This window comes from Osmerus mordax, chromosome 10 (genome assembly GCF_038355195.1).
Source record: "Osmerus mordax isolate fOsmMor3 chromosome 10, fOsmMor3.pri, whole genome shotgun sequence".
NCBI lineage: Eukaryota > Metazoa > Chordata > Actinopteri > Osmeriformes > Osmeridae > Osmerus > Osmerus mordax.
This window is the reverse complement of record NC_090059.1, coordinates 16,908,613-16,927,123: the sequence shown is the minus strand read 5'-3', so window position 1 is coordinate 16,927,123 and position 18,511 is coordinate 16,908,613. Positions and strand designations below refer to the sequence as shown.

General features: G+C 46.7%; 1 protein-coding gene across 1 annotated transcript in view; it reads left to right on the top strand.

Annotated features, from left to right (window-relative positions):
- Positions 1-18,511, top strand: part of adkb (adenosine kinase b) — an 81,601-nt gene that overhangs the window by 10,419 nt on the left and 52,671 nt on the right. Inside the window, 1 exon segment of the mRNA XM_067245264.1 lies at positions 2,895-2,973. Coding sequence (XP_067101365.1) covers positions 2,895-2,973 — 79 coding nt within the window.

The following is an 18,511-nucleotide window of genomic DNA, read 5'->3' as shown; positions in this document are numbered from 1 at the left end:
TGTCGTGTTAGGGGCAATCTCTCTTCGAAAACACCATGTTATGCAACAGTGTGGGTCCTTACATGGCAGGAATGTGTGGCATGGCTGAAATAGTTTCTTCTGTGGTCAGTCCTGAAACGTGTTGCCCATAGCCTAGGACATTCTGTCGAAATCCAATTTCTTTTTCCAGAAATCCCATTGTGAGCTCAGCAGACTGCAGTAGATGGAAAGGGTTTTTCTCACCCTAAATGGCTGAGGGGCCCGTTTACGGTGTCACTACTATGGGATCACATGATGTTTGAGGGTGTAAAGGTCTCCAGGCAGCTGGTCCTTTTGGGATGGGATTTGGGAGGCCTGAGAGCAAGGCCCCATGCTGTCTGCACTGAAAGGTGGAGCAAATACTTCTTCTGGGAAAAAAAAAACCCTGAAACCCTCAGAAGCTGTGTGTCTATATGAAATGGGTTCTTGAGTCCCTTGGCTGCCTTCATGTTATAAACACCCACAGTGCTCAAATTCTTCCTTTGTCAATGAGTCATAACAGGTGTCTCAGGAAGGTTTTTTTTCCAGCTTAGCATATTTTCCACTAGCATGGAAAGGTTTTTTTTTTTTTTTTTGGGGGGGGGGGGGGGGGGAAGAAATGCTGCCTTGGGTAGACTTCTTTGCCTAGAGACAGGATATGCAGACTTTCTTTGAAGAAGAAATGGTTACTTTCACACTTCTTGGAAAGCTAGACATGCCTCGTTAAACTCAGAGAGGTTGAATCACACCTCTGGCTAACATAAATCGGTGTGTATTGAAGCATTTGTTTGCATACAGATACTGTCGTACCTTGTTAGATTATACTTTACCTCGGAGACAATCATGGTGGTCGGCCACAGTTACACAGTAGCATTTGTCATGGTTTATTTGCCGTTGGCCTCTTACCATGTCAAGGCAGCGGAGTACAAATGTATAGAATTTGGAACCTTTGACCCCAAACAAATTCTTGGAAGAGTGTAACTCCCTTGAAGTGAAAGGTATTGCTTCGTATTTGTAGGATGCTTTGTACATTACCAGGCCCATAAGGATTATTGTCACCATTTCCAGTCTGCCTCCTCTGATTCAGTTAATTTAAGGTGAAATCACACATTTAACCAGTAGGGAATGGTGTGGTATACCTTGAGCCATTTACCATGTCATCAGAATTTCCCCAGGTGTAAATACACTTTCAAATCGGTGATTTTCAATTTACAGTGTAGAAGAAGAAAAAGCCAAGGCCCTCTAAATGTGTCACGTCATCTCGACTGTAGTTAGGTTCATCTCTCCTCTGCTTGGGGGTCACATCTCTGCTGCCCCCTGGGAGACGCTGGACACGCCAACCATCCAGGAAATCAACTCAAATCATGCTCTCGGCAGACCCAATCAAGTCTTATTCTTTTCGTCGAGGTACCCTTTACGTTCGGCACCAATCTTGGCCCCAAATGTGCATGTATTTAATATGACTTTTATAGACTGGAGATTATGTTTCAATTTAAGATAAGGTAAAATACAGTAATCATGTTAATAAGTATAATAAACTGAAGGGTAATTCAGTGGTTTGCGATTGTGAACTCCCTCCTAACCCCCCCCCCCCCCCCCCCGTTCCTCTCTCTTAATTTCTCGGCTTTCCACGCCGCTGCGTTAAGGTGGCTAAGCGTGGTGTGTTTGGTGTGAACACAGGTTCTCTCCCGAAATGCACGAGAGGAAAATGCACGCTTGAGACAGAAACATCTCCAGGGTTTTAGAATGCCATAAAACAATAAAGCGTTGTGTCCAATGAGGTACCAAATGTCTTGATTTCATTACAATTCTGGCATTTTATCAAGCTGATGTCAAGCTCTAAATTACTTTTGCTTCTCATCTTGCCTTTATATAGCTAACTACATGCAGATGTGGAGAACTTTTCTTTTTCTTTTATCAAGCAGACATTTAAGTGCCTCTGTCCAACATTTTGCGGTAAAGTATCTGGTTTAACAAAATCCAGCATTTCCTTGGTATTTGTTTTTGACTCAAGTTTATGTTTTCCTTAACCACTTTCACCTGGGATGTCAGAGTTTAAACATTGTGAAAAAGTATCCCTCTCTCAAGTTTATTATGCACGTTTTTAATACACTCCCAACCACTTAACTAGCCATAAAACACGGCTGTAGAATGTAGATATGCCATCAGCCTGCTGCCCAGCAAACTCCCAAAGAGATGGTTAGAAAAATGAAATGACTTTAAGCCTCAACACTAGTGATTCCAAACCCACCCACCAGACTGTCTCCTTATTAAACAGTATCAGAATCTTTTCTGCAGATCTTGTTAAATGCCAATTAAGTATGACCTCATTTATTGTTCTTCATAAACACAAAAGCCCAAACAAACCTTTCTGGGGAGGTCTCTGAGCGTGTTGACATCAGCCTTATGAAGGTCTCATAAACATAATTTTCCCATATTCTGTACTTTACAACTTCTCTTCATCCTTGCCTCTATGAGTGTTTCTTTCCCCCGAGGCCTCTGATAAACTCATAGTAGTTCAGAACCATCTTATAGTAAAGAATAGTCCTTTTAATATGAATTGTACTGAAGATAGAAAGAGCCATTCTTGTTAGTCCCTGTTACAAGGGGAGCCAGTTGGATAAAAGGTCTGGGGGGTATTCCAGAAAGCAGGTTATGCAACATAACCGGGTAAGTTAACCCACCAGCTGATTCACAATGTTGCAGCAACCTACTGGCAACGTTGCTACAACGCTGGTTGTCAGCTGGGGAGTTAACTTACCCGGGTATGTCACATAACCTGCTTTCTGGAATACCCCCCTGGTCTTTAGTTTCCTGTTTACAAACCCTGTGGCATGTGGTTAACCTTGAATATTTCCCTCCCATAAAGCACCTCACACTAACCTTGTGTATTTCAGGTTTGAAGAAATAGTCAAGAAGAGCAAAGTTGAATACCATGCCGGTGGCTCCACCCAGAATTCTGTGAAAATTGCCCAGGTTAGTCTCCCTCCGACCATCCCCGGTGTTGCTGGGGTGCTTCCACCATACTGCAGTGTGCCTGTAGCCGTAGGTTTGTCAGCCAGTCCTGAGAATATAGAGCCTAGATTCATAGCTAATTTGAACATTTTAGGCAGCGCAGATTCATCCAACCTGTCATGGAAATGAAATTAGGAGGAGGGGGGGATTCATAATATTTGCAATGTTATCTAGTTGGCCTAATTTCCAGAGACATATCAAACATCAATTAGGAAGAATTACAAGTAGACGCAATTAACATGTCACAACAAATTACATCGAACAAAGCTGATATCCTGCCTGGCTGTTCCACCGATTGAAGCTTCAAAACCAAACTGGGGATTGGCCCAAAATCTAAAATAGCTGTCTAAACTCACAGTAATTACTCAGTCTTATTTTTCCATTCTGTTTGCAATCAGTAAATAAAATGTACAAATAAATAAAGTACAGTGATGAGTTGTTGATAAGACTTTGTTCTGTTCCCAATAAACAAAGGAAAAGCAGGCAGGGGGGTGAGTGGTGGTGGTGAGGGGGGGGGGGGGGGGTAGCAGCTTCCAAAGAGGGATGGCTGTCGTAGCAAATTGTCAGGCTGATGCTTGTGAAAGAGCAGCCATTTCCTCGCGTGTGTTCTGTTGTCCGTGTGTGTGTGTGTCTGTGTGTTTGTGCACAGTGTGTCTGCACAGTGTGTGTGTGTGCGCACAGTGTGTGTGTGTGTGTGCATGCATGTCAAAGGGAGACAGACACTGAGCTAGTAAGAGGGAGTGAGAGATGGAGGGGAGGCAGGAGGGGAGGCAGGAGGGGAGACAGGAAGGAAGGCCCTCAGGCAGCCAGCTTCTTCATGCTTTAGAGACAGTAAACATCCCTTTCAAAGAGACGCAGTGCTGTGCACCTCCGTGCAAACACTCTTTAATTATGAAGATCAGAAGCATTTACATAAAACTCACTCTCCAAAGAGTACTTCTCAGACAAGCAGAAAGACACAAACTGCCAACTAGGTTTTTATTCTTTTAGCTGTGCTGTTTTTGGTACTGTCAAGCCTGATGCGATTAATGCAGATGTGTTTTGAAAACGTGCTGGGTTGGTTCAGCCCACTTGAGTGCGGGTTTGACTCCATTACAGCCTTGGAAATTGCAAGCCTAACAAAGATTATTTCCACCATCTTGTAGTTAGTTGAAACCATATATTCTGTTTGGTCCATTTCTGCAGTTAAGACATAGACCTTGACAAGGAGTTTTAATGTTTTATTTAAGAAGACATTGAGGGGAAACGCCTAGGGCCGTGTTTCCACTCCCCTGGGAGACCCGATAGAGTTGCAGAATTCCACCACTCACTACCCATTCTGAAGACGTAGCATTTACACCCTCTCCGCCCGGTTAAAAGCAGAGAATCGATCTGGTGAGCACGCAGACCAGAGTCAAACTGAATTCTGCAGTGGCTGTTTGGCTGTTTCATCCCCTTCAGAGTGAAGATGCAGAGAAGTTGCTTCTGAAATGCAACAAACGGGGGGTATCTTTTTTATTCATCTGGCACATACGTCGCCAACTTATCTCCTGTCAATATATCTTGAAGCGATGCCTTTTCCATGTCCTAAATTTCAGGTGATGGTGTTCTTTTAAGAAAAATGTATAATGCATAACTGGTTCCCAGATTATCACATTGTAGCACCTGCAATATGTGAAACTTCAAACTGTGCTGTATTGTGGCTGCTGAACCTTCAAACACGATGATATGCACTGCAGCACTGAATCCACATCAAAGGGCCCTGCCGACTAAACGAGATGCTCGATCCAGGGCAGCTTTGCTCAGGAGCACCGGCACTGCTGGAAGAGAGACATGTTCAGAGCCTGAGCTCTGGAGGCGTGGTGCACACTGAGGAAACCCCCGCGGTGTGGGAGGATCAATGCATCCTCGTCGCTAGGAGAAGAAACCCTTCCCCACCAAACACAACCGCTTCATTTGAGCCCGTAACAGGTTAAATATTCCTGTTTCATCCGAGTTTAGACGGCCGTGTCGTCAAGGAATACCTCAGCCTTGTCGGGGGCGCCCAGTCAATGCTAATGGGATTGGGGTGAAGCTCAGATGACCGGACCGAAGCTTGGCCAGATCAGTGTTGTTCTATCGCTCATCTCTCCACGTGTTCGAGATCGCCCAGATCGTTCACCGTAAGGTTTGTGGTTTGCTAAGTTGGCAGTACCGACCAGAGGTAGGACACGTCCAGGCCCCGCCCATCTCCTAACCCTGCTCCACCTGCTCCACCCTCTCCTGCCCCAGAAGCGCACAGTGTGACGCATCTCCTCCAGTGCCATGGCATACGCTCCACAGCATTTGTTTACTTCCATACTCGTGCGCCAGGACTCGTCGATCTGTGTCACCTCACATCTCGCGTATCTCGTTAGGTCACTCCACTGGCAGCTGGGGAAGTCGTGAGCTCATGTGCAGCGCTGCCTCTGCTGCTGTTCCTCAGGAACGTGGAGGGGGGGGGGGAGAGAGGGGGGGGGGGAGGGGGAGAGAGGAGGGAGGGAGGGGAGAGGGAGGGGGAGGGAGGAGGAGAGAGGAGGGAGGGAGGGGGGGAGAGGAGAGAGGAGGAGAGATATGAGGGAGGGAGGAGAGAGGAGGAGAGATATGAGGGAGGGAGGAGGGAGAGGAGAGAGTAGGGGGTGTTGTATAGTTGCCTTTTCTTAAGCTGCAACACTATGTCCTGAAGAGGCATCTTACACAAAGGTTCCCCTATTGGAGCACTCATTGCGATGTGCAGAGCTGAAAAGTTACAAACACCAGCACGCTTCACTCTTCCACACGCAGCCACGGCTACATCAAAGGCTGCTGCACAGATGGGGGTTGGGGCAAACAACAATCATATTTCTCACTCGTTATACAACAGTGGGGGGAAAATAGTAGTCTTTGGTTGCACGTGCTCCAAGATTTACACGCACAGAGCGCGCATGGTGTTTATCACAGGTGACAGAGTCGGTGGGGGTTATTGGCAGGGAGAAAGCAGGGGGCTGTATCAGGAAGCCCAGTCAATTCATTTAGACCCAACATCAAAGTCTGCCAAACAGGTCCTTAGGCGGGCCCAAAGATTGAAGTCTGCGAGCAAAGCCAACCTCACAGGAGTTCCTGCGCTACCTGGGAGCTGGATTGTATTACAAATGCAAAGGGAATGTTTCTTGTAAACTGGATGTTTTCATTAAGATTCTCACATATCAACTCTATTGACATCAATTTATTTTCCGCTATAGGGGTCCCCCCCCAATTTATTTCAGCGGCCGTAGGAGAAGTACAAGCCTGCATGTTTATGTATGCTAAGTGTAGACATGACCGGAAAGTGTGATTAACGACATTTTCCTACATGGTTTGAAATCGCGGAGTTAAATTACATCATCAATTCACTCGAGTCTTCGAATTGTTGTTTATAAGATTGAAGCTTTTTTAATAAATCTGGAGTCTCTTGTTATGGTTATGATGCCTGTTTAACATTTCCTCAGACGTTGTCGATTGTGGAAGGGGTGAGTGGGGCCTAGCTTGGAATGGAAGCTCAGAACTCTTAATTGGAAGCGCATGTGCACGGTACTGTTGAAAGTTCTATTTAGAACAGGGGGAAAAAGAATAAGGGGAAAAAAAGCCAGAAAAATCCCTCAGCTCTACTTGACTTGAGAAAAGGTCCTCACCAGCTCATATTTTGTAGGGATACTTAAACTGGGTTTGATGTCTTATTGTAGGCACAGCCTTATTCCTGGGGGTGAAGATATTCCATGACCTCATGTTTGGCTTTACAGCTCGTTCTGTTAAATAAATAAAGAAACGCAACTGGCCTCCATTCGAAAGGTCTGAATCAAGAAATGCCCCGGGTCTGTTCCTACTTAGGAGAGGGAAAAAGGCAGAAAGAGGCGTTTTGTGCCGGAGTATGTGGCTGAGGTTTCAGGAGGATGTCCTGACGTGTATGTAACAGAAGGAGAGAAGGGGGTCGGAGGTTTACCTTCCTGTTTATTGCTTAAATCTGATCCATAATCCCCTTTCTCTATGTTTCACGTTCAAGCACATATCTCTTACCTCCCAGGAAGATTGTAGGGGTGTTTAAGCCCTTCAATTGGAAATTGTTCTTTAGTTTTTGAAGAGCTTTGATTTCATGATCACAGTGTATAATGTGTGTGTGTGTGTGTTATGAGGAGGTTGTGTATATCCCTGTGAAGCTGTGCTGAAATGAGCATGCTAATGACTGATTAAAACCCAACCCCTGGTGAGCCTTTTTTTGTTTCTGAAACCAGCCCTCTCAAGCACACCTCTGTTGTTAAAGCAAAGGCTCTTGTTTGTTTTAAGACAGGTTAATTGCAGCTCTGCCATTAGCACCAATGCCAAGCACTTTTGTTGTATGTCTTCTCCTTTTGCTACGACACACCCGAGCTTAGCCTATTCATCCCCGTTCTCCCAGCAACCGAGGGTCACAGTCCATTAAGCCGTGCGAGAGACGAGAGGACTCACCAAATGGATTCCCTCTCGTCCCCACCTCCTCACCTCGCCTCGACGTTCCAGGTGTGCGTTTTTTGCGGAGGCCTCGATTGTTTTCTCCCCTCCGCACAACCGGCGGAAGCACAAGCGACGCCTCATTCACTTTGATGAGCGATGTGCTCATGCGTGGGCTTCAATGTCACCCGCCACGAGGCAGCTGGGAAGTCGCATCTGCCTTCGCCATTTACTCAGTGATGAAGTGAAGAGATCTCGATGGGTCCCATCACACCATCTGAACGAGTGATCCTCTCCCCATTCCAACCACTTTGTGTCTGTGTGTTCCAGTTATTACCAGTGTGTGTTTAATCTAAGTCTCTGTGATCACGATTGGAAAGGTTGTCTGGGTGATTATCCAAGTCTCTCTTATCAGAGGGATTTGTGCAACAGCTGATGGCCCTGTTCCGTGTCTTTCCTTTTCTTGTGTTTTCTTGAATTTCAACTCCCGCATGAAAATAAATCGTTTGATTTCATTTCACACTCTGTTGCTCCGGTTTCTGCGTCTGTGTGTTGAGAAACATCGCATCTCGTTGTATAGGTGACATATTACCATGGCTGTTGAAGTTAATTTGCCGTCAAATTTGCTACTTAATTTAAGCAGCCAAGGGGAAGACGCGGGGAGTAGAGTAACTCATAAGTATGCATTGGGAAGAATGTTGATTAACATTGAGGGCTCTGGAGGCAGGCACACTCCGTGGATCATGTTGGCTCAGAGGCCGGCAGTGGAATTGAATGTGATGTCTTGCGTAACGCATCCTTGCTTCGAGTCCTTGGTTCTAGGCTAAGGAAGAAAACGGCACGATTGGTCCGCATGCTTTTCGTCCCCCGGTTTGGTGGCTTTATAGTGTACAGTTGTCAAGGCTCTGGGCAAACTCTTGACAGGAATTGGAAAAAGAGTCGACAGCCGCGCGTGTGTATCTGACGGCGTCCTCGCGTCATGATGAGGTTGTAATGGACAGAGTCTGAATGCCTGATGCGAAATGTTGTTCCGCAGTTAGGGGCAGAGTCTTGAGTATGTGCTGAAACAATGAACCACGCTGTTCCCCATGTCTGAGGACTGGGATCAGAACCATTCAGACAGAAAACAATGCTTCATTACACCGGCTATTGGTTGGAAATATCAGTTGACATAGGTCAAACGACTGATGAATGAAAGGGTGATTGTGTTTTCTCCAACCGCTCTACATTTCCATGTGATTATTTAGTGTGCGCCCCTTCTAGTATCTCCATCTGTAGAAGGACTGTGGCAGTAGTATTTATTTGGCACATTCCCTACATGCCCCTGCTCTTGTGGTTGAAGTGTTGCATAGCAACTAAGAGAAACAGCTTTAAATATTATGATGAAAAAGATTTTAAGAAAATACAGAACAGCCTGCAATTACTGTTCATTTCTCTCAAGGTTAGAAGTTTAAAGAGCTCTGGAACTTCCCATTGCGCCTCACTATAACCCACAAGTATAGCCCCTAGTGAATGATTGGACTGTGGACAGCATTTTATCCATAGTTTCGAAACTATCTTTTTGTTACACCAATTGAAATGATATGGCTTGTTGTGGGGATGGATGCCATATGTTTTTAGAGGAAATTGCAGCCTGGTTCTGGGTATCTCAGTCATTCTCACCTGTAGCGAGCTGAGAAACACACAGTGGTTCAGCGTTGAGGCTGGCCTCACAGGTTTCAACCAAACTGACTTTCTGTGACAGGATGGAAAAATGTGTAGGTGAGAAAGTGCAAATTTGAAGTGATGCGCCTCAGGTAAATGGGGATGGAGGGATGGGGAGGGGTAGGGGGGGGTGGTTGGGGGGCGGTAGGAGAAGCAGGCTGGATGACGCACAGCAGGTGACAGACAGACACTAATAGTAATGGCTCTTATCAGTGGTGGGTCTGCTTGCTTTTTTCACATGAGCTCTGACATTCTCCTCCTCCACCCCCTCCATCTAGCAGGGGGTGCTGGGAGCTCTCCGAGTTGTGCAGCTCGCTCAGTCGTAAAGAGCCTGCCAAACACCGGTCCCCTCACATATAAATTGCATCATTAACATCGCCCAGATTATTCCAAACTCTCCCACCGGCTTTCATGGCAGCACAGGCTGGAGTTAACTGTTCAGCTCAACTGAAGACGTTCACATTTCTTGAGTGAGTTGTGCCAGGACGCGGGGGGAGAAATCCAAGTCGGCTGTATGCTCTCGCAAGGTTTCGCCGCTCCCAAAGACAAACCGAGGCTGGCGGTTTCTTCTGAGAGAATCGACATTTCCCCCCCAAAAAACGCTTTGTCTCACATCTCTGATGTGCCGCTATTATGCCAAACTCAAAAAGAGAATTGCTATGGGTTTTGGTTTTAAAAAAAAGAATGATAAATAAATAAATATCACAAAGAGAATTGTCATGGTGAGAATCGTCAGTGACAGGGCTGAAGTCTAGGAGAGTCACCTCTGCACAGGCTAATTGTCCTTGATGTCGATTAGTTTGTAGAAGATGGCCTGTGATCCATCTCACCTCCGAGGGAGGTCCTTTAGCCTAAGTGATATCTGCACCGCAGCTGGATGGACCCCAGTCCTCAGATCAGTTGGCAATTAACTCCGTAATTACTGACTGGGGCCAGGGTTAAGCTCCGAGTTAAGGGTTAGAGCAGCAAACATTTTTATATTCAGATCCCCTTACTCTATTATCCCCCCTTCCTGCTACAAGGTTTTACCTCAGGGGGAGAAGAATACATTACACAAAGCCTCTTGGCACTTACTCTTCAATGATTACCCTCCTGCTATATAGTTCGTTTGATTAATCTGAAATCCCCTCCCTGTCCGACCGCAGCCAAGGCACTGCTTACCGTGCAAGTCTAATTTTCACCTGAACAAATGGCTCCTTTAGACAAAAAGTGCCAACCTTTTACTTTTACTGGATGTTTGAAAAAAGCGCGAGAGAGAGAGAGCACAACCTCCTGGTGTAATAACAGACATCGCTACAAGAGAAGGAGGGGAGGGGTGGGGTCAGGTGCTGGTGGGGGGTGTGGGTTGGTGGGTGGGTGGGAGGAGAGGGGAGAGAGAGGGGGGGGGTGCTTAATAGTGTTGAATAAAGGAACATTTATTTTTGTGCTTCAGCCTGTAACAGCCCCAGGAAATAGCTCAGTCTCTTGATCGGGAGCAAATCCTATTAACTTACAGTGCTCTCACTCAGGGTAATGGGCTCCACCTTGAGACTTTGGAGAGTCCTTTTCCCTCTGACACCCGTGTCTGCAGGGCTCGGGGATGGGGAGGCTCGCACCGGGCACACACTAATCAAGTCAAACAATCTGCTCGGCTACAGCAACATCAAGTGAGGATGTTGATATCCAACGAGCTCGTTCCCAACAGGCCGCTTCACACGTTCCTAACCCAATACCAGAAGATCAGCCAGCAGGATCAGTTCACCTGCGGGTTATTCGAGCCCCTGAGAATTGTAAAGCGATCCCCAAGCAGGTTTTGCTTTCTCAGGAGTGATCAGAGCTGTCGACCCTGGTATAGACCCTGGTATAGACTCTAGGAGCTCCAGAGGCATTCATTTCTAGCCAATAAGACTGTGTGTGTGTAAACGTGTTAAACTCACTTCACTGGACGTGGGTGACCACTTTCTGCAAGCCAGTTCACAGGAAAAAACTCCCAAATCTCTCTTTAAAAACATAGACTATCTATAGTTTATTATTTCATGTCAGGATTTTGATGTTTGGAAATGGCTGGTGTGAGTTTAAAGCTGCCACACTCTGTAATTACTGTAAGGACCTCCGGAGAAACGGGAGTGCTGTATCAAAGCAGAACTCCACCAATTAGGCAACTACCGGATTGAAAATAGTCTTTGTGGGTGGCAACACATCTTCCTCCAGCTACAAAAAACAGCAGCAAATGGCATGTTACCTCACAGATCCCATATCCTTTAAAGCATTAGCACTCCTGTAATGCTCTACTTTATGCCGTTCAAAAGGCACAGCCAATTGGAGCTGGGGGTTGTGTTGGGGACATGATGGCGTTCAGTGCTGTATGACTGTACTGATGGATCATCCCCTCAGTCTAGGCGTCTTCATAAATCCATGTTCAATGACATGCTCCTCTCCTGTCACTGTTACCCCTTGTGCCGGCTGTCACACTGCTGTCTTATGTCTGCAGAGTTACAGTGTGCACCTGTCAGACACAATTTATGGCCATCAATTTGCAGCGTACCACGGGGGGTATGCTGCAAAAACACAGTTTTTCTTGACAACTTTTCTTTGGAGGAAGCACTGGCGTCTGGAGTACATAAACCATTGATGTTTTCCTCCCGCCACGAGTTGGCCGTCGATGATCCACTGCCCAGCTCGGATCCACGGAAGAAAAGTAAGTTGTCAGTTGGCTGAGCGGTGAGGGAATCGGGCTAGTAATCCGAAGGTTGCCAGTTCAATTCCCGGTCATGCCAACTGACGTTGTGTCCTTGGGCAAGGCACTTCACCCTACTTGCCTCGGGGGAATGTCCCTGTACTTACTGTAAGTCGCTCTGGATAAGAGCGTCTGCTAAATGACTAAATGTAAATGTAAAATGGATAAGAGAAGATAAAGCAATTAGATGTTTACTCTGTTATCCGGCAGAGTTGCTGCCTCCTCTCACGTCGAACAAGTCAAGCTGATTCAGTGAATATTGAAGAGGCTCACACCACATGTTCTCTTGCATGTTAAGGGAGCAGTGTTAACCTTGTTTTGATTTGCATCTCCTTAGCAATTAAGATAATATGTCCTAATTAGAATTTTAATGTACCGCTGTGAGATTTTTGATAATTGTGCAGAATCCTCTGCGGTGATTTCCTGTTTGCCTGCTTGTCTGTGCAGATGAATTCATGGCTGATTAGATCACAGCTTTAATCAGATTTGAGTTCCACTGTAAGACATCTTCCCACATGCCTCTGTCAAGCTGAGATATTTAGTGGGCTTGTGAATACACTACGGGGTTGTTCTTTACACGACAGCAAACGTTCAACGGCGACGAAAGTGATCACATGGTCTGGTTTGTCGTCATCACATCTGTATCACAGGTACCGTGTGATGTCACGCCTGTGTCAGCCCTCCCTCGTGCATGTGCCGCGCATGTTTGTCGCTCATCTCCACGTTCAGATCTTTCCCGTAGTGTTCTGTGTTCGACTCATGCCGCGGGAGGAAGAACAAGCCAATCACTTTCTTTCTTTTATAAGCAAGCTCCTCCTCTCTCTGTCAGTCAGCTCCTAATTGGTGTGGGTCCCACTGAGGTAAGACAGACTTGTGATGTCAGATGAACACCGTGGCAGTGCGGAGGGTTTGGTGTTTTCTGTTTTGGTTTTGCCAGTGGTGGTCGTTACACTTCCAAAATCGGAATCTGGCATCTTAACAAACAAGGGACCCTATTCTTTACTTGTGCTTGTCAGATGCATGTGGGTCAGGTGCTGTTCTCTGAGTACCTAAGCATCACAGTGCTTTTATTGATTTTGTCCGGTTTCTTGCCTCCATTGATGACTATAAATCAGCTGATAGTCCCCTTGGCCTTTGACTACCCGGAGAGAAACCACTCAATATCTGCTGGAGAATAACACTTTATCCATAGATGCCATAGTTGTCGATTCCTCACAATGACCATTCCCCATGGTAAGTGGGCAGAAATCTGCAAAGAGAGAGAGAAAAAGCTAGGATCCTTTTGTGGTGTGAAAATGCCCACCACAAAGGAATTAATGACGGATCCTTCTAGCATAATTGTCTAATTATGCCAGGCAGATGGGGCACTGCTTTAACTAGGACACGTTGTACTTCCTCTCCAGACTCACCACAACAAAAGGCAAACCAGTGTGACAGCCTCTTCAGCAGTGAGTGGGAGGCAGAGAAAAGAAAGAGAGAGAGAGTAGTGAGATAGAGGAGCGGAGAGAGAGAGAGGACAGGAGAGAGAGGAGAGAGAGAGAGGAGAGAGAGAGAGGACAGAGAGAGAGGACAGAGAGAGAGGAGAGAGAGAGAGAGAGAGAGAGTAAAGAGAGAGAGAGAGTAAAGAGAGAGAGTGAGGAGAGAGTAAAGAGAGAGAGAGAGAGAGAGAGAGAGAGAGAGAGAGAGAGAGAGAGAGTAGGTGAAAAGGAGGAGAGGGGAAAAAAAAAGAAAACCAAATCTGTCACTGAGCCATTCCTCCACTCGATATGTTACCACAGAAACAAATGTATGGTGTAAACAGAGCTGGGTTCAGAGCTCCTGGGAGGTGAATCACTGCGGTGTGATGAGGTTGGTTTACACGCTGTCTCTCAGCTTCCAGCCCGGGCCAGCTCAATACTTAAACCCCCTAATTAAAGAGAATCGGCCACTCGATAATTGATCACATCGGTCGCCTTGGCATACGCCGCCACTGTAAGATTTCACACCCCTGTTTATTAGAACTGTCTGCTTTGTGTGTCTCCTGGGAAGAAAGGGGAGGGGGGGTGGTTATAAACACTGCAACATGTAATCCTCCCCCATCCCTTTAAGCGGTGTTTAAAGAGCAGTAGATGGCGTTTGATACGACACATTCCACCCCAACCAAAAATATGTCACTTTGATTGACAGATAGTGACTAGACAGTCGATGGCCCACAGAATCCTCATTCTGAGACGGGGTCTATCCTGACAGCTTCCACTAACTATCGAGCCTCCACGCAATTAACCTCGCCGGGTGCCTGGGTCTGCAGCGTGCGTCTGCGTCAAGGAGCTCAGGATCCAAGATGGCCGTGTGGGATGAGACACGACCATCTGAGGGAGACTGGGGAGACGGCGGCGGTGGATGTGGTGTCTAGGTTGGGGGGGAAGGAATGATGAAGAAGAGCTCGTGGAGCAATGGAACACAGGTATGGTAAATGGGGTTAGAGAAAACATGGAGTTCACACCTGCAGAAGAGACAGTGTGTAATCACCTGGGACCCAGAACAGGTGTGGCTGGGCCATGCGGACTAAGATCCATGACCGTCTGTTGGTCTGTTGATGTAGTGTCACTCCCCCTCCCCTTACACACACACACATACACTTACAGCCAAGCCCCAACACCACAGAAGGTGTTTATTCTTTATTCTTCCCTATTTTCCTGTTAGCCAGTCTGGTCACTACATCTCCCAAGTGAACCCGTCCCAAAATCATCGTCCATCCTGGGTTTCACGTTCCAGACGTAGACTTCCCTTTGGAAAACGAAACATTAGCGATTTATCATCCCCTCAAAATTATTTTTGGTAAAGTGATCCATTATTCAGACACTGACATTGGACAGTGAGGATCATTTACCGCTCCTGTTATATATTTTGAAAAGTCTGACCACAAGGTAAATAATTATAGTTTATCTAAGCTCAGTGTTTTCGTTCAGAACAATCCGATCGCTCTGCTGTGTCTACATTGGCTGTGACCTGTTTGGCACTTCACCAAAGAGAACCATGTTATTATAATGTGGGTGTAACTTCCTCATGTCAATCACAATGTGCTGCCGTAGCACTTCTACATTCCTGTGGCTGGCAGCTGTTAGCAATTTCTTTGACAACCTTTTTTAAGGAACCTGTTGGGGATTTCCCATCATTACCAATTACGCCCCCCCCCCCCTTCCCCAACACACACTTACACACACACAGCCACACAAACGCTTACACACACACACCCACACAAACGCTTACACACACACAAACACAGACACCCACACAAACTATATGCAGAGTTATTAAAGTATGTGCAGAAGGCAGAATTAGACTGTTTCTCCTCATCGCCCAAATACTGTCACCAGCTGGATCTCTCCATCTGTGTGACCTACACATTCCCTCCTGCTTCCAGAAGCTAGAACACCAGCTAGCATATTCTGGTGGCATATCACTGTCGCACCCTCATTAATGTTAGATACAAGTTGGGTTCTGAAAATGTGTTTACGTTGTGATGATGGAAGAGATGGCCTTGATTCCATTTTTTTTTTAATTCTTTTTTTTTTCTTTTCTCCACTTGTGAACGGAGGTGTTAATTGTGTTTAGTCTTCTGTGTTTTACGATTCATTACACCCACTTTCTCGTTAGCGAAGTTAAATTAGTGATTATTTTCAAATCGTACTTGCGTGAAGTTCTTCTTCCGTTGGTCTGTAAGTGGTTGACCGTCAGCTGGCTGCTGTGTCATATGCTGTGAGACCTCCCCCTCCTGCAGCCACAGTCTATTTATACGTACTCTATGGTAAAGCCCATGACCTTGGATCTTCCCTGAAGGCGCCTGTACTGGGTTCTACGGACACAGAGCTCCGCTATGTATCCTCAGCTTGAAAACTCGATGAACCTGCGGAGCCAAAGCCAACAGGGCAGAGGGCCATGGATGCTGCGTTGAAATTTTGTTGTTCGCTTTTTAACCTCATAAGGAAAGGCTGCGCCGCGGACACATCGCTCTCTCCCTTCCCCCCCCCCTCTCTCTCTTTCTCCCTCCCTCCCTACCCCTCTCTCTCTCCCTCTCTCTCTCGCCCTCCTCCCCTCTCCCTCCCTCCCCCTCTCCCTCCCTCCTCCCTCCCTCCCTCCCTCCCTCCCTCCCTCCCTCCCTCCCTCCCTCCCTCCCTCCCTCCTCCCTCCCTCCCTCCCTCCCTCTCCCTCCCTCCCTCCTCTCTTCTCGCCCTCCTCCTCTCTCTCTCTCTCTCTCCCCCTCCTCTCTCTCTCCTCCTCTCCCCCCCCCCCTCTCTCTCCAAAACACTCCCAGTGACCAGAATCCACCTCCCTGTGCTCCACTTTTGGGCTTTTGGTTTCACAGGAATGAATGTGTGTGTACACTCTGCGAAACAAATATATGAATTGGATTTGGATACCATATGCCATGTATATATAGGTTAGGAAAACAGCTCTGATAGTGATATGTGGCTCTTCCCGTAAATGTTAAAACGTGGGCTGAGAGTCAGGTCAATCTGCCTTGGCTAAAGACCAGCTCATAAACATTATTACTGTACTGTCATTTACAGAAGAGAAAGCCATTTGAAATGAAGTTGGAGTGAGATCGGATTCAAGTTTTTTGGCGAAGGGAATGACCAGCTGGCATGCCTAACAATGTCTAAATAGAATTCGCTTTTCCCCCCTCTCTCTCCTCTCTCTCTCTCGTCTCCTCTCTCTCTCTCTCTCTCTCTCTCTCTCTCTCCTTTTCTCTCCTTTTCTCTCCTTTTCTCTCTCTCTCTCTCTCTCTCTCTCTCTCTCTCTCTCTCTTTCTCTCCAGATAGATTTAACTGGAGTGCATTGTCCTAAGTCTGGCTCAGCTACCAAGCTGTCTAGAGCTGTGAAAGGCACAGCCACTGAGTTTCAGTGTATTAACTTTATTGGCACACCCGGTGTTACATCTGGCAGGGACAATCGATGGGCGAGATGTTTTGCTCTGTATGCGGCAGTGCATCCAACACAGCACTGGGTCTTTCTCCTAACCTGCAAAGCATTAAATACACGAGTCATACTTTCCCTTCTTTCTTATGGTTCTTTTAAAGCGTGCAGCATACCAGATCATTAGCGTGGATGTGATCCAGAGCCCTAATGACGACCATGCCATAACCTGGTGACATTGTTATTACAGCAGGCTACGTGAAAGTAGGAGGGAGTGAGGGGGGGAGCTGAAAATGTAGATTTGATTTATAGCATAGCTTAAATTTATGTCCTACTCTCCATAGGAACGCATGTGATCTTTGCCCAACTTCTCTCAGAGAAAGCCGAGGAGCCTCTGGAAGAGGAAACATGTCTGTATCACACACTCTAAAGAGAGAGTATCCCCTCCACCTGTGGGGAGGTACCAAACCAGGTATTTACACCTGTAGGGTGTAAATCTTTACCATTTTTGTTGGAGGGGTTTGAAGTCTTGAGAAATGACAACATGCTCGTGCTGTGGTTTGTTGTCTGGGCAACAAGTCACACGCTTCACCTCTGGTGTTTTGTCTGGGCAACAAGTCACACGCTTCACCTCTGGTTGTTGTCTGGGCAACAGGTCACATGCTTCACCTCTGGTTGTTGTCTGGGCAACAGGTCACACGCTTCACCTCTGGTTGTTGTCTGGGCAACAGGTCACACGCTTCACCTCTGGTTGTTGTCAGAGCCAGTCTCATGCTTAGCCTAGCGTAGCTAGCTGTTCATCTATGCAAAGGCTGGACTGTATCATTATTTACCTTGTTTATTATGTATTAAACGCTATTTGATAGCCTAACTACCCACTCTGTATGGCCGGCGGTATGGCACTGATATAAACAACTTTTATTTGCGCCGCTAAAGTGCCGTTATTTATTACGAGTTCCGCTTCAATAGCATGTTGACGAGGGGAGAAATATACTGCTCACTGTCATTCTCTTCCTGTCTGCCAGTGTGCCATTTAATCCTTGAAACATTGTGTCCTCACTGTTATTATCTACTTGAAACGATGATATGGATCCCATTCTTTATGGTTTAGTAATAACTGCCTTATTTTTCATTGGGGCGTGAGACATTATTTATCACTGGCTGTGTTCCATAGGGATTAATGAAGCATAGCTCTGCTGGAGTTTCCTGGCGTATGGTACCAGCTGAAGGAATCTGGAAGGTTATCAGAGTTGTAAATCCCAACGTCTTTTTTTTTTTGCTGCTGTTTGTCAGGATGCGCTGCAGCCATGAGCGGTTCTGACTGTTACGATATGTCTTTTCTGTAAGCCGTCACCGGGGAGGGCCGTCACCGGGGAGGGCCGTCACCGGGGAGGGCCGTCACCGGGGAGGGCCGTCACCGGGGAAGGGCCGTCACCGGGAGGGCCGTCACCGGGGAGGGCCGTCACCTGGGCGAGGGCAGAGAGAGAGACAGAGAGGGGTAAAACACAACTTCTTTAAGCTGCAAGGATGATAAGGTGGAATTTGATAGCGCTACTCCGAAGTTCAAAGCAGGCAACTGTTCTTAAATCGTCTTCTTACTCCGTCGCCTGGGTCTGTTTCCAGCTGGATGATGATCTGCAGATAAGCAGCGCTATGTCCTCTCTCCAGCTCGCTCATGACACACAGTATTTCTCTGCCAGAACAACCAGTTCTGTGCACTCTTGCATTTTAACTGTTTTGTCA